This window comes from Nilaparvata lugens, chromosome 5 (genome assembly GCF_014356525.2).
Source record: "Nilaparvata lugens isolate BPH chromosome 5, ASM1435652v1, whole genome shotgun sequence".
Classification (NCBI taxonomy): Eukaryota; Metazoa; Arthropoda; class Insecta; order Hemiptera; family Delphacidae; genus Nilaparvata; species Nilaparvata lugens.
Genome location: NC_052508.1, coordinates 21,127,892 through 21,142,280, shown reverse-complemented (window position 1 = coordinate 21,142,280; position 14,389 = coordinate 21,127,892). Strand labels below are relative to the sequence as shown.

At 35.8% G+C, this 14,389-nt stretch overlaps 2 protein-coding genes across 3 annotated transcripts in view; both read right to left on the bottom strand.

Moving 5' to 3' along the window:
• LOC111053872 (protein arginine N-methyltransferase 7) overlaps window positions 1-14,389 on the bottom strand; it is a 65,771-nt gene that overhangs the window by 23,443 nt on the left and 27,939 nt on the right. Inside the window, exons 5-6 of one of the 2 annotated variants that reach the window (XM_039427929.1) lie at window positions 4,550-4,782; window positions 1,343-1,654 (exon numbers count right to left, since the gene is read on the bottom strand). In XM_039427929.1, the coding sequence (XP_039283863.1) occupies window positions 1,343-1,654; window positions 4,550-4,782 (545 nt within the window). The remainder of the gene's footprint in view (window positions 1-1,342; window positions 1,655-4,549; window positions 4,783-14,389) is intronic. The other variant, XM_039427930.1, reaches the window with a different exon arrangement.
• Window positions 2,245-3,193, bottom strand: LOC120351273 (jerky protein homolog-like). The gene has a single exon (XM_039427934.1). It carries the CDS (start codon window positions 3,046-3,048, stop codon window positions 2,551-2,553), a length of 498 nt encoding a protein of 165 aa, XP_039283868.1. The 5' UTR covers window positions 3,049-3,193; the 3' UTR covers window positions 2,245-2,550.

The window sequence follows — 14,389 nt, the reverse complement described above, 5'->3', positions numbered from 1 at the left end:
TAATGACGATTGACGGCAACATATTTGCAACTACGATCAGACTACTGTATATGTGTATATACAATTGTTTTCAGAGTACTTTTCCTTTATGTAAATATTGTGAAATTCGATGTTTTTTTTTGAAATTCGTCAAAACAGATGTTCTACAGATGAAATATCTTGACTATGACTGTGTTCTTTTTATAAACTGCTCTACCTACCCACGGTATATGGAAGAAGAAAAAGTAAAAACCGTGTTCCTACCTACCTCATGCACGAGAAGGAGGTTACAAAGTCCATTTCTCAAGGATTGGGTGGACCCCCCATTAGTACCCCAGGAAAAAGACTCATGTCAGTTGATAGAGCTAATAAATAACTATACAGGGTATGGATTTGAAAAAAATCGTTAGAGCCGTTTTTGAGAAAATCGTGAAAAACATGGTTTTTTAGTAACTGTCATTTTTCTCAAGAATATTACGGAGCTCCTGCAATTTTCACAGAAATGAGACTCATGTCAGTTGATAGGGCTTATAAATAGCTATCCATGGTATAATTTGAAAGAAATCGTTAGAGCCGTTTTCATAAAAACCGTGAAAAACATGGCTTTTTAGTCATTATCCGCCATTTTTCTCAAGAATATTACGGAGCTCCTGAAATTTTCCCAGAAATGAGACTCATGCCAGTTGATAGGGCTTATGAATAGCTAGCTATGGTATAAATTTGAAGAAAATCGTTGAAGCCGTTTTCGAGAAAACCGTGAAAAACATGGTTTTTCAGTCATTATCCGCCATTTTTCTCAATAATATTACGGAGCTCCTGAAATTTTCCCTGAAATGAGACTCATTTCAGTTGATAGGGCTTATAAATAGCTATCCATGGTATAAATTTGAAGAAAATCGTTAGAGCCATTTTCGAGAAAAACGTGAAAAACATGGTTTTTTAGTGATTATCCGCCATTTTTTCCGCCATCTTGAATTGAATTTTATTGAATTTCTTATTGTCGGGTCCTCATGGTATAAGGACCTTAAGTTTAAAATTTCAAGTCAATCGGTTAATTAGGAATGGAGTTATCGTGTTCACAGACATACACACATACACACACACAGACCAATACCCAAAAATCATGTTTTTGGACTCAGGGGACCTTGAAACGTATAGAAAACTTGAAATTGGGGTACCTTAATTTTTTTTGGAAAGCAATACTTTCCTTACCTATGGTAGTAGGGCAAGGAAAGTAAAAAAGGGTACTAAGATTTTCATATTTATTTCATGTAGAATCTATGGTCTTCGGCTGTTGTACATTTGGTGGGACACCATGTGTAAAGTGAATAGAGAGAGAAAGATTGTTGGTGAGAATACTAACCTGTCAGTGGAGTCAAAGCTGAACCAGAACGAGTACTCGTCGTGACAGGTGAGCAACGAGACGGGCTGGTTCTGGGCGACGGCGAGACTGCGCGGCAGGTGGTAGATCTCCTGGATCCAGTGGTCGCGCCAGTTGGCTCCGCCTGTCGGCTGCAGCCAGGCGGGCGCGCAGCTCAGGCGCATGTCACATTCAGCGTTCATGCTCAGATCCCACCACATCAACACTGCGTTTGCCACACCAGCCGTCACCGCACGTCCGTCCACGCGTGCCTGTCGACACTCCACTATCTCCTCACGGCCCGACCAGTCGAATCTGCAAGCACCCATCAATGTTCAACTGTCATCAAAGTGAAATGAGTAACACTAGTTGAATAATTCGTCTTTCAATAATATATTAGATTGACCAATGCTCAGTAATCATTGTGTATCATTGAATCAATATGAATTATAAATTATGGATGCTTTCAATAATATATCTACAAATAATTCATCATATGAATTGATTAATCAATATTTTGTTATAATCATGATGGTCTCTAGTACAAGGTTTTCCAAGTTCTATAGTGAGGTCCACGTTATGATGGTAGTATTTGATTAGCAGCACTAATTGCTATCCATGCCTATTATTCAACAAAGCAGATAGCGCAATCCTTTTCTAGCTCCGCAACGTTGACAGATCGTTTTTGAAAAATATAGAAATATAATTAACATAATATTATATCTCAGTTATTAAAATGTATTATTGAATCATTGAGAATATTTTTCTTGGCGAATGAAATATGATATATATTTCTTCTATATTTCTTCACTGCCATTATAACATGGAGCTACAGTTAAATAATTCCTCTTATTTAAATTGTTCAATGCTTTCAATGATTACTTAAAACTATTGACACCCTGGGTTGGAGAAATCGCTCATGAACTGTTGTATTGTCTATTGTAATCGTTTAAACCAGCATCTTTGAATTATACAGAATTGGTGAAAATTATGGAAACAGCTAAATATTTATTTTACAAGAATAATTTGACAGTAGGTTTTATTGGTGAAAATTATGGAAACAGCTAAATATTTATTTCACATGAATAATTTGACAGTACAGTAGAAGCTCTCTTAACCGACCTCTACGGGACCGGACCGCGGTCGGACAACGAAAAAGGTCGGTTAAACCGAATAATATTGTAAATAGTCGTAATAGGTGTTAAAATCATTCAAACACGTGAAAAAAAGCTTTTAAAAACTGTTCCTGCAGATGCACCTGGGTCGGCTGACAGTTTTTCACCGCATATACTCAGAAAATGGATACCATGACGTTTCTTCCATCGTGCTAGCCAACCGTCACTCGCCGTGAAAGTCCCGCAGTTTTCAATTTTAGCGTGTAACGCCATCGCATTTTCCTTCAAAATTGGCCCACTAATCGGTGTACCTTTCCGCCGCTCTTGAGTAAACCACAGCCATAATACATCGTCAACAATCTCGTTTGTAGGTTTCTTTAAATTGCAACGAGAGGTTAAGATTTTCTCGGATTCAATTTGGGTGCAGTAGTCCTGAATGGATTTTTTATTACGCTTCCAGTCCTTGACCGTTGTAACACCGACACCGAGTTCATCGCTAATGCTTTTAACAGATTCCCCTTTATCAAGCCGTTCTATTGCTTTTAGTTTTTGTTCCATCGTCACAACCAGTCTCTTACGTTTAACATCACTCATTTTACACTACTGTTCTTTACACTAACAAAGTCAATTACATAAACAATTAAAAAACAATTACGGTATCAAAAACTGTTAAATATCAAAGTTTGCAAACACAGTTAGCACACTAGAAACTGCCCGCACATGACATTGAGAGCAACTGACTGAATTTTGACTTGCTACGGAATAGCAAGTCAATTGTTCGACCTGTTGAAACATGAAAGTTATTTTTGGATCGTTATCGCAGCAGCAGCGGAAGTTTGTATATTCCTGGAAACGGTCGGTTAATCCGACAGGCGGTTGATCCGAGGTCGGTTAAGAGAGCTTCTACTGTATGTTTTATTGGGGATCCTATTTGAAATGGAAAATTAATCATTCGCTTTATCAATTTTGTCCCTCATATCAATTCAAATTCAATTTTTCAAATGAGAAGATGGTCATGTGGTCATGATTTCAACAGAGTTCCAAGAGAAAATGAGTGGCAAAAACCGCATATTGATATCTCAACCCGTATCAGTTCGTCGATGTAAAAGTTGTTGTAAATTATCTTGCAAATTAACCTGCTGAAATTATAAGTCAGCACATGAAGGACTGTCTGTGTGATAGCTTTCAAAGAGCCTCAGCTGATGTTATAAATGAATTAATGGAAAAACTGTTGTAATTACAAGCATTGAATTCTTCTGCTGACTAAATGATAGATCAAAACAATTTTTTTTCTTATGCACTTACAATGTTATTTTCATATCCTAAAAAAGGACGAAGGAATGAGTCAATTTCGTTATCCAACAAACTTGACCTGTAAATAACGGTTCGAAAAATACGTGTTCAAAATTTGAAGCTGATTGATCGATTCTCTCTAAAGATATTGTAGAACATACAAACAGAGGGCAACGACTTTGGCCTCCAGTAAGTCAAAAGTGAGAACTCGCTAACGCTCGTTCAATAATTTATTATCGCTTAGATAATTTAATATTGCTTTTCTTGCCCTACCATAGGCAAGAAAAGCGCTGTTTTCCAAAAACAGTAAGGTATCCCAATTTCAAGTTTTCTATAAGTTTCTAGGTCCCCTGAATCCAAAAACATTGTTTTGTGTAGAAGATAATGATCATTATTATTATAATCTGCAGTTTATTCATTTATTAATACATTCATAGATACAATATCATTCTTAACTCATTATGAATGATTGAGAAAGGAACAACAGGTTTAAAGCCCAAAACTGTTCCTTTTCCAAATGTTGATAGAATATCTCTAGTATATTTTTTATTGCGGATGATGTCCACATGAGCTTTAATCTTGTGCGTGGGTAATAGAAAGTGAATGGGTGAATTGATGAGATGATCAAACGACCATGCCTACCGGCGGGATTTAAACCCACGATCACATAGAGCTATTAGACTGAAGAGTGAAACGCCTTAGTTGTCTCGGCTAGCCTGGCTGGCTTGTTGGATATTACTAGCAATACTGTATACTGGTGCCATATATCATTGAGAGAAACGTGAACGTAAAGGTAGCTTACTCGAAGACCACTTTAGGAGGCAAGATTGTTTTGTAGGAGCGCTGATCTAGGCGACTCATCTGGAGGTCGTGCACAGACATGGAGCCCGGACAGCTGTTCAGAGTGGCTGACATTTCAATTTGTGTGCCGTTACTGATGCTGACATTGTCCAGTTTGTTCCAGCGGCGAGCCAGTGTGCTTTCCACAACCTGAGCGTACACTCGGCCTGAACAGGGAATCACGATGCAGTCTTTCTGCAATCACAAAAATAATACAGCATTTCAATACTGGCATTTTATAATATGCATTAATCTCTATACTTATAAAAGGCTAAGCCCCGACAGACTGAAATCACACCACAGCCCAAACTACTGAGCCTAAAAACTTGAAATTTTGCACAATTGTTTATGGTAGCCTGAAAACATCCACTAAGAAAGGATTTTCAGAAATTTGCCCCCCTGAGGGAGCTGGGCCCCCCCCAAAATGTTGTACTTTTTAACCGCTCATTGCACAGCAAAGTCATGAGGAACTTTTTTGTTCGGCTACGAAAAAAAATTAGATCTATGCAGAAAAATTTCGATCAGGAGCACAGGGGGGTCCAGGAGAGGGCATTTTTCGAAAATTTTTATGTAAAATCACACTACAGCTCAAACTAATTGTCCTACAGACTTGAAACTTTGCACAAATATTCTTCAAACATGCTAGACGCGCACTAAGAACGGATTTTTAGATATTTTGCCTCTAAGGATTTCAAAGGATGAAAAAGGATCCTATTAAGTAAGGTTATGAACATGGTAAGGTGAACGCCACATGGAAATGGGATAATTTATTTATTGACATGTGATATTCTAACATATGTTGTAGTCATTGAAAATAACAAAATAATAAAATTATGATAGAAATTCAAAAAAGAACATCTGTTCTACTATTGCTTTCTACCTGATTCCACTTAACCTCAATAATATTGTTCTGATAATTGATAAATATGTTTAATAATATTATTATTACTAATATAATAAAAGTATTATTTTGATGATCAATTATTATGATTAATATAATAATAGTATTGTTTTGGTAATCAATAAATATTTTTATTTTCATAAACTCTGTATAAACTCTGGTGAATGTGAAACAGCTGCATCAAAGAAATTATCTCAAAAACATATGTTTAGGAAAACCATAGTTTTGAACTTTAGGCCTACACGTGGCTTGGATTATCAATTTTTCAGCTAGAACAGTTTTTTGAAACTGCTAAATAAACGTCTGCAGTTTTATCAATGCTGTATCGGCAATATGAAAACGCATGCAGTTAATATGTCTTTAATTAAAGGTGTTGATATTCACATGATAATAATTTTCTGCCATTTTTATTTAATTACAATTTCAAAATTATTCAAGCCTTGATGGAATGATTGACTCACTGTACAGTCAGTCGAAAATTTTAATATTGAAATGAGGGGTATTTTGGCAAGCTAAACAAAAAAAATCTGGTGTGGTACACTCACACAACTTTCCTTGCTCATTGAACTGTAAGCCTCATTCTCAAACGAGAATAATTTAGGGGTCACAATAATTTAGGGGGGGGGGGAATAAAATAGGGTCACATCATGACAATTATTGGCGGCAACATATTATTTGCAACTACGATCAGACTACTGTATATGTGTATATATAATTATTGTTTTCAGAGTACTTTTTCCTTCGTGTAAATTGTGAAATTAGATGATTTTTTTTTTTAAAGTCGTCAAAACAGCTGTTCTACAGATGAATTATCTTGACTATGACTGTGTACTTTTAAAAACTGCTCTACCTACCTACCTACCTCATGCACGAGATGGAGGTTACAAAGTCCATTTCTCAAGGATAGGGTGGACCCCCCATTAGTTTCCCAGGAAAAAGACTCATGCCAGTTGATAGATCTGATAAATAACTATACAGGGTATGAATTTGAAAAAAATCGTTAGAGCCGTTTTTGAGAAAATCGTGAAAAACATGGTTTTTAGTCATTATCCGCCATTTTTCTCAATAATATTACGGAGCTCCTGAAATTTTCCCGGAAATGAGACTCATGCCAGTTGATAGGGCTTATAGATAGCTATCTATGATATGAATTTGAAGAAAATCGTTAGAGCCGTTTTCGAGAAAACCGTGAAAAACATGGTTTTTTCGTCATTATCCGCCATTTTTCTCAAGAATATTACAGAGCTCCTGAAATTATCCCAGAAATGAGACTCATGCCAGTTGATAGGGCTTATAAATAGCTATCCATGGTATAAATTTGAAGAAAATCGTTAGAGCCGTTTTCGAGAAAACCGTGAAAAACATGGTTTTTTAGTAATAATCCGCCATTTTTTCCGCCATCTTGAATTGAATTTTATTGAATTTCTTATTGTCGGATCCTCATGGTATAAGGACCTTAAGTTTAAAATTTCAAGTCAATCGGTTGATTAGGAATGGAGTTATCGTGTTCACAGACATACACACATACACACACACACACACACACAACACACACACACACATACACACACACAGACCAACACCCAAAAATCATGTTTTTGGACTCAGGGGGACTTGAAACGTATAGAAAACTTGAAATCAGGGTACCTTAATTTTTTTGGAAAGCAATACTTTCCTTACCTATGGTAATAGGGCAAGGAAAGTAAAAATAAGGTCCTATGCTCTTTTACTTTCCTTGCCCTATTACCATAGGTAAGGAAAGTATTGCTTTCCAAAAAAAATTAAGGTACCCCAATTTCAAGTTTTCTATACGTTTCAAGGTCCCCTGAGTCAAAAACATGATTTTTGGGTATTGGTCTGTGTGTGTGTATGTGTGTGTGTGTGTGTGTGTGTGTGTGTGTATGTGTGTGTGTATGTCTGTGAACACGATAACTCCATTCCTGATTGACCGATTGACTTGAAATTTCAAGGTCCTTATACCATGAGGACCCGACAATAAGAAATTCAATAAAATTCAATTCAAGATGGCGGAAAAAAATGGCGGATAATTACTAAAAAACCATGTTTTTCACGTTTTTCTCGAAAATGGCTCTAACGATTTTCTTCAGATTTATACCATGGATAGCTATTTATAAGCCCTATCAACTGACATGAGTCTCATTTCTGGAAAAATTCCAGGAGCTCCGTAATATTATTGAGAAAAATGGCGGATAATCACTAAAAAACCATGTTTTTCACGGTTTTCTCGAAAACGGCTCGAACGATTTTCTAAAATTCATACCATGGATAGCTATTCATAAGCTCTATCAACTGACATGAGTCCCATTTCTGGGAAAATTTCAGGAGCTCCGTAATATTATTGAGAAAAATGGCGGATAATCACTAAAAAACCATGTTTTTTTACGGTTTTCTCGGAAACGGCTTTAACGATTTTCTTCAAATTATACCATGGATAGCTATTATAGCCCTATCAACTGACATGAGTCTCATTTCTGGGAAAATTTCAGGAGCTCCGTAATATTATTGAGAAAAATGGCGGATAATCACTAAAAAACATGTGTTTCACGATTTTCTCAAAAATGACTTGACCGATTTTTTTCAAATTCATACCCTGTATAGTTATTTATCGGCTCTATTAACTGGAATGAGTCTCCTTTCTGAGAAACTAATGGGGGGTCCACCCCATCTTTGAGAAATGGACTTTGTAGCCTCCATCTCGTTCATGAGGTAGGTAGGTAGAGCAGTTCATAAAAAGAACACATAGTCGAGATATTTCATCTGTAGAACAGCTGTTTTGACGACTTTTAAAAAATATAGAATTTCACAATTTACACAAAGGAAAAAGTATTCTGAAAACAACTATACACATTGTGATGAATCTTTCAAATAGATCTCATGAAAAGAGAGAAAAATTGTGATTACCTTTTAAAATGAAAGAATTGCTAAAGGAATAGTTAGCGACCGAGCGATAAAGCTTACTTATCAATAACTGTATATTAGATAAGAGTACCGTTCTGTACTGAATATTTTTTAGGAAAATTATTCAATAAAATTATAATTATTTTGCGAATAAAGCACAAATTATTTATGAATCGCTCACTGATTTTGAGGTTACACTTTGTTTACTATCGATCAGATGTTTTTAAAACAGTTCGAACGCAGCTGACTGATTCAAAGCATTGGCAAATGTCATGCCGGTTTTCATGCAAGGTAAAATATCATTCCTAAAAATTATAAAACTATCAATAAAGGATCAAGAATTTCAAAATAAAAAATAAAATGTATGTATTATTGTTGAAATTATTTATTATTAAGAAATTATATTATGCGTCAGGTCTTATTGTAACTAAATAGGTCATAGCATGAAATTATATTATTGATAAAATGGCAGAAATTAATTATAATAATCTCAAACCTAATAAAAATTGTACAAGAATATTAATTTATTAATAATTTAATTCAACTGAACCACATGGTAATTAAATCTCTATGGCAGGTCTAAGCCAATCACAGTGCATAGAAATAGCACCAAGACGGTGATCGTTTGAAAGCAACACATGTTAATCTATTATCAGACACCAACCCTGCCTTATCAGTTACACTAGCACGTGTACATTGTATGAGAGGAACTATGTCTAGAAGATTAAGCAGTTTAAGAATTACATAAATTAAATTATTATTGTAATTAAAGGAATTGTATTCTACTACTTGCCACTGACGTCATGTTTACGTCACAAGCGTTCTACCAATGGCAAATTTTTATGCAAATTATTACATTGAGATTCTGAGAAGCAAGGTCTAGCCTAAAAGCTTAGAGAAAAGAGCAGCACTTCCCTTTGAAATCCTCACCGTGCAGATCTCTTTTTATAGTTACCAAAGACCTATTTGTGAAAATTTCTTGTTCGATTTTAAATGTTCTATTTGTGAGCCGATATTTTAGGCCAATTTATTTGTTATTCGTAAATTTCTGTTCTCATCAATCGATAAATTTAAAAGCTTAAAGTAAATTATCCCTTAATTAATTCGGTGAAGGAGATATTTAAATTAAAATTCCCCACGTGCTGAAACCGAAGCCTGGATTGCCGCCGATCAAACGATTTTTGATCTAAAGAAGAAAACCACGATTACCAAGGAATTTCACGTGAGTTATAAGTTATAAGGGGCCCCAATCTACGCTTCGAAAATATTTCAGTGCAGAAAGATATAAAATTTTCTTCGTTAAATTATTGGCCACGCCGACAAGCGCTTTAGCATTTAAGAGTCTAGAATTTATTCATATTAAATTTATAAGAATTTGTGGTTGATTAACTATCCTCCGCTGCCTGAACCACGACCCCGAGCATTTTTAAAAATATTTTATAATTCATTTTTTCACTATTTTTTCAAAATTGTTCATTTTATCAATCGTAAAATTCTGTTGAATCACGCATGGTATCATGCAAGGACAAGAAAATTTTTAACTATTCTGTTAATGCAAATTATTATCAACCTGTAAATCAAATTCTGAACCTGCACTGTATGATTACATATTTTATTATAATATATTTCAGTTTTGTTAATTCGCTTTCTGAGTTCGATTATTTCTTAAGCCTGTCAATTATTGTGTCTGATACGTTCTATCATCATCAAGAACGATCGAATACGATCATTGGAATAATTGAATTAAGCTGGATACTGGAACAGGTCTAAGTGGATGTAGCGAGTGGGGTCAGATCGAGATATTATTCTTTGTCCTTACCTGCTCATATATCAGCTTTTATCTGTTACCTACCTCGACTTTGGAGCGAACACATCAATTGTACAGCAGATGCAGCCATAGATCATATAAATTCCTACAATAGAGCTTAAAACCGACAAGACTCTGTTCTCGAAATATATTCTGAACGATATTTGGTCCAAATACCGTATTTTAATCCTTCAGAATTTATTAGAGACGCAGTCCCGTAAATTATCTACATCGGGATTTTTGCTCGACCTGTATGATTTTGTATGCTCATTCTTCACAGGTAATAATTTTAAGGTATCCGTATCAGTGTTTAGCGATCGCTACACTACTTATAAAAATTTCATCACAATACAATTGTCATTAGAAGAATCAAGGGTGAGCGAGCGTTTAGGCCTCCCGCGATTCCGACAATTGTATTGAATCTTGTAGTGAATCAATCAGTCTGGTGTACAATCAGCGTCCACGCACGCAATTACAAAATTTATAGCCGCTACACCATTGACTCAGTACAAGATTCACTCTAAATCATGTGAAGCCGTTAAAAAACGCACCACATGATTTTGGCGCCCAACAGTGATAGGCATTGAAGAGGTGGATAATCGACTACGAGGATTATTAGTTGCTCAGTATACTATAGCGCTGACAACGGGAAAATTTGTGAAAAATTCATGGTTGTGAATTTCTTCGAATTAGTATTAACTGTTCACTGTTATATAAAATAACAAGTCGTACCATACCCAATTTTGAACAGAAAAGAAATTTATCGATTGATGAATTTTTAGAGAAAAAATCGAACTCAGAATTTTATTATTGTGTTATTCGAAAATTGGTCATACTATAAGTCATAGGTATAAGAGATATCATAAGAAAGGTCATATTATTTGAAGAATATTAGGTCTATATTGAAACAATTTATAAATATTTACAGAAAAGAGGATTGAAGTTATTTACATTTTTAAAAATTTTTAAAACATAAAGAGGGAAGTAAAATTAAATCACGGATATATTGCGGAATAATTCAAGTAGAACGCTGCAGCTTTTATATAAAATTTTGTGAAGAATACTAGCCCTATATATAGAATTGCGGCGAGAAATTATAAGAGTAAAATATTTATAATAATAGTAATAATAAATTATAAGAGGCGTACCTGTATTACCGCATAAGTGTTCACTGTGTATCCTGTATGTTCGTGTCATTTTTATGTTAACGATATTGCTAATTTGATTCACTTCATCACTGAACATATATTGAATCACACTTTTGTATTTCTTCATTGAACGAATTTTTACACTATCTCAACTTTTGATCATCATTCATTTGTAATCTTGCACATAACCCCACATGTTTGTGGTCGTTTCAACGCACTTGCACCTTCACATCATCCAATAAATTATGGAAGTACCACACCGCATCCTGGAACCCACATCGGCGACTTCAAGGACGGAAGATGTCGCGCGGGATAAACGCCCATGCATTGCCGTTCCAGAGGTCCGGACGCCCGCATCTCATGTCATAGAACCATTGCCGCCATCCGAAGACCACACACCCACCCCTTCCGTGTTACAGATGAGTCTCATCCTGAAAGAAATAAGGAAAACCAATGAAGCAATAAATAAAACAAATGCAGAAATAAAAAACTTGAATGAAAAAAGCGACCAAACAAAGGAAGAATTAAAGGAAGACAACAAACAACTAAAGGAAGATAACAAACAGGCAAAGGAAGAATTAAAAAAGGAAGTTCAAGAAGCAAAGAAGGTAAACGAACAGGGTTTGGAGAAATTGAGTCAGCGGATGGATGTAGCATTCCGTGACACAGATAAAACCATCAAAAAATTAGCTGAGTGTCTGGATAAATCAATTTTAGAAACAAATAACCGATTGGATAGGATATCTGAAGATATGCATATGGGAAAAATCAGCGTCGAAGTCAGCATTAAGAAACATATACATGTGGAGAAGGATACAATAAAGGTGGTTAAAGTCAAACAAGCAAGCGAACATAACACATGTATGGAAAACCAACCCACCGAGAATGTCAAGACTGGAGTCGCGCCGCACCCCGCAGAATGCCAAGAAGAGCCGAACGACATCGCCCGCCAAGCTGAGGACGTCATCCAGGGCATAGAGGGACATCCCGTACCACGCGCGCGGACACCAGGAATCCAAGGACGCTGCCCGCCGAGTGGAAGAGCAGCCCGGACCGCCGACCGCCCACATCACCCACAGTTTTGTTAATTCGCTTTCTGAGTTCGATATTTCTTAAGCCTGTCAATTATGTGTCTGATACGTTCTATCATCATCAAGAACCGATCGAATACGATCATTGGAATAATTGAATTAAGCTGGATACTGGAACAGGTCTAAGTGGATGTAGCGAGTGGGGTCAGATCGAGATATTTATTCTTTGTCTTACTGCTCATATATCAGCTTTTATCTGTTACCTACCTCGACTTTGGAGCGAACACATCAATTGTACAGCAGATGCAGCCATAGATCATATAAATTCTACAATAGAGCTTAAAACCGACAAGACTCTGTTCTCGAAATATATTCTGAACGATATTTGGTCCAAATACCGTATTTTAATCCTTCAGAATTTATTAGAGACGCAGTCCCGTAATATCTACATCGGGATTTTTGCTCGACCTGTATGATTTTGTATGCTCATTCTTCACAGGTAATAATTTTAAGGTATCCGTATTCAGTGTTAGCGATCGCTACACTACTTAAAAAATTTCATCACAATACAATTGTCATTAGAGAGAATCAAGGGTGAGCGAGCGTTTAGGCCTCCCGCGATTCCGACAATTGTATTGAATCTTGTAGTGAATCAATCAGTCTGGTGTACAATCAGCGTCCACGCACGCAATTACAAAATTTATAGCCGCTACACCATTGACTCAGTACAAGATTCACTCTAAATCATGTGAAGCCGTTAAAAAACGCACCACATGATTTTGGCGCCCAACAGTGATAGGCATTGAAGAGGTGGATAATCGACTACGAGGATATTTAGTTGCTCAGTATACTATAGCGCTGACAACGGGAAAATTTGTGAAAAATTCATGGTTGTGAATTTCTTCGAATTTAGTATTAACTGTTCACTGTTATATAAAATAACAAGTCGTACCATACCAATTTTTGAACAGAAAAGAAATTTATCGATTGATGAATTTTTAGAGAAAAAATCGAACTCAGAATTTTATTATTGTGTTATTCGAAAATTGGTCATACTATAAGTCATAGGTATAAGAGATATCATAAGAAAGGTCATATTATGAAGAATATTAGGTCTATATTGAAACAATTTATAAATATTTACAGAAAAGAGGATTGAAGTTATTTACATTTTTAAAAATTTTTAAAACATAAAGAGGGAAGTAAAATTAAATCACGGATATATTGCGGAATAATTCAAGTAGACGCTGCAGCTTTTATATAAATTTGTGAAGAATACTAGCCTATATATAGAATTGCGGCGAGAAATTATAAGAGTAAAATATTTATAATAATAGTAATAATAAATTATAAGAGGCGTACCTGTATTACCGCATAAGTGTTCACTGTGTATCCTGTATGTTCGTGTCATTTTTATGTTAACGATATTGCTAATTTGATTCACTTCATCACTGAACATATTATTGAATCACACTTTTGTATTTCTTCATTGAACGAATTTTTTACACTATCTCAACTTTTGATCATCATTCATTTGTAATCTTGCACATAACCCCACATGTTTGTGGTCGTTTCAACGCACTTGCACCTTCACATCATCCAATAAATTATGGAAGTACCACACCGCATCCTGGAACCCACATCGGCGACTTCAAGGACGGAAGATGTCGCGCGGGATAAACGCCCATGCATTGCCGTTCCAGAGGTCCGGACGCCCGCATCTCATGTCATAGAACCATTGCCGCCATCCGAAGACCACACACCCACCCCTCCGTGTTACAGATGAGTCTCATCCTGAAAGAAATAAGGAAAACCAATGAAGCAATAAATAAAACAAATGCAGAAATAAAAAACTTGAATGAAAAAAGCGACCAAACAAAGGAAGAATTAAAGGAAGACAACAAACAACTAAAGGAAGATAACAAACAGGCAAAGGAAGAATTAAAAAAGGAAGTTCAAGAAGCAAAGAAGGTAAACGAACAGGGTTTGGAGAAAT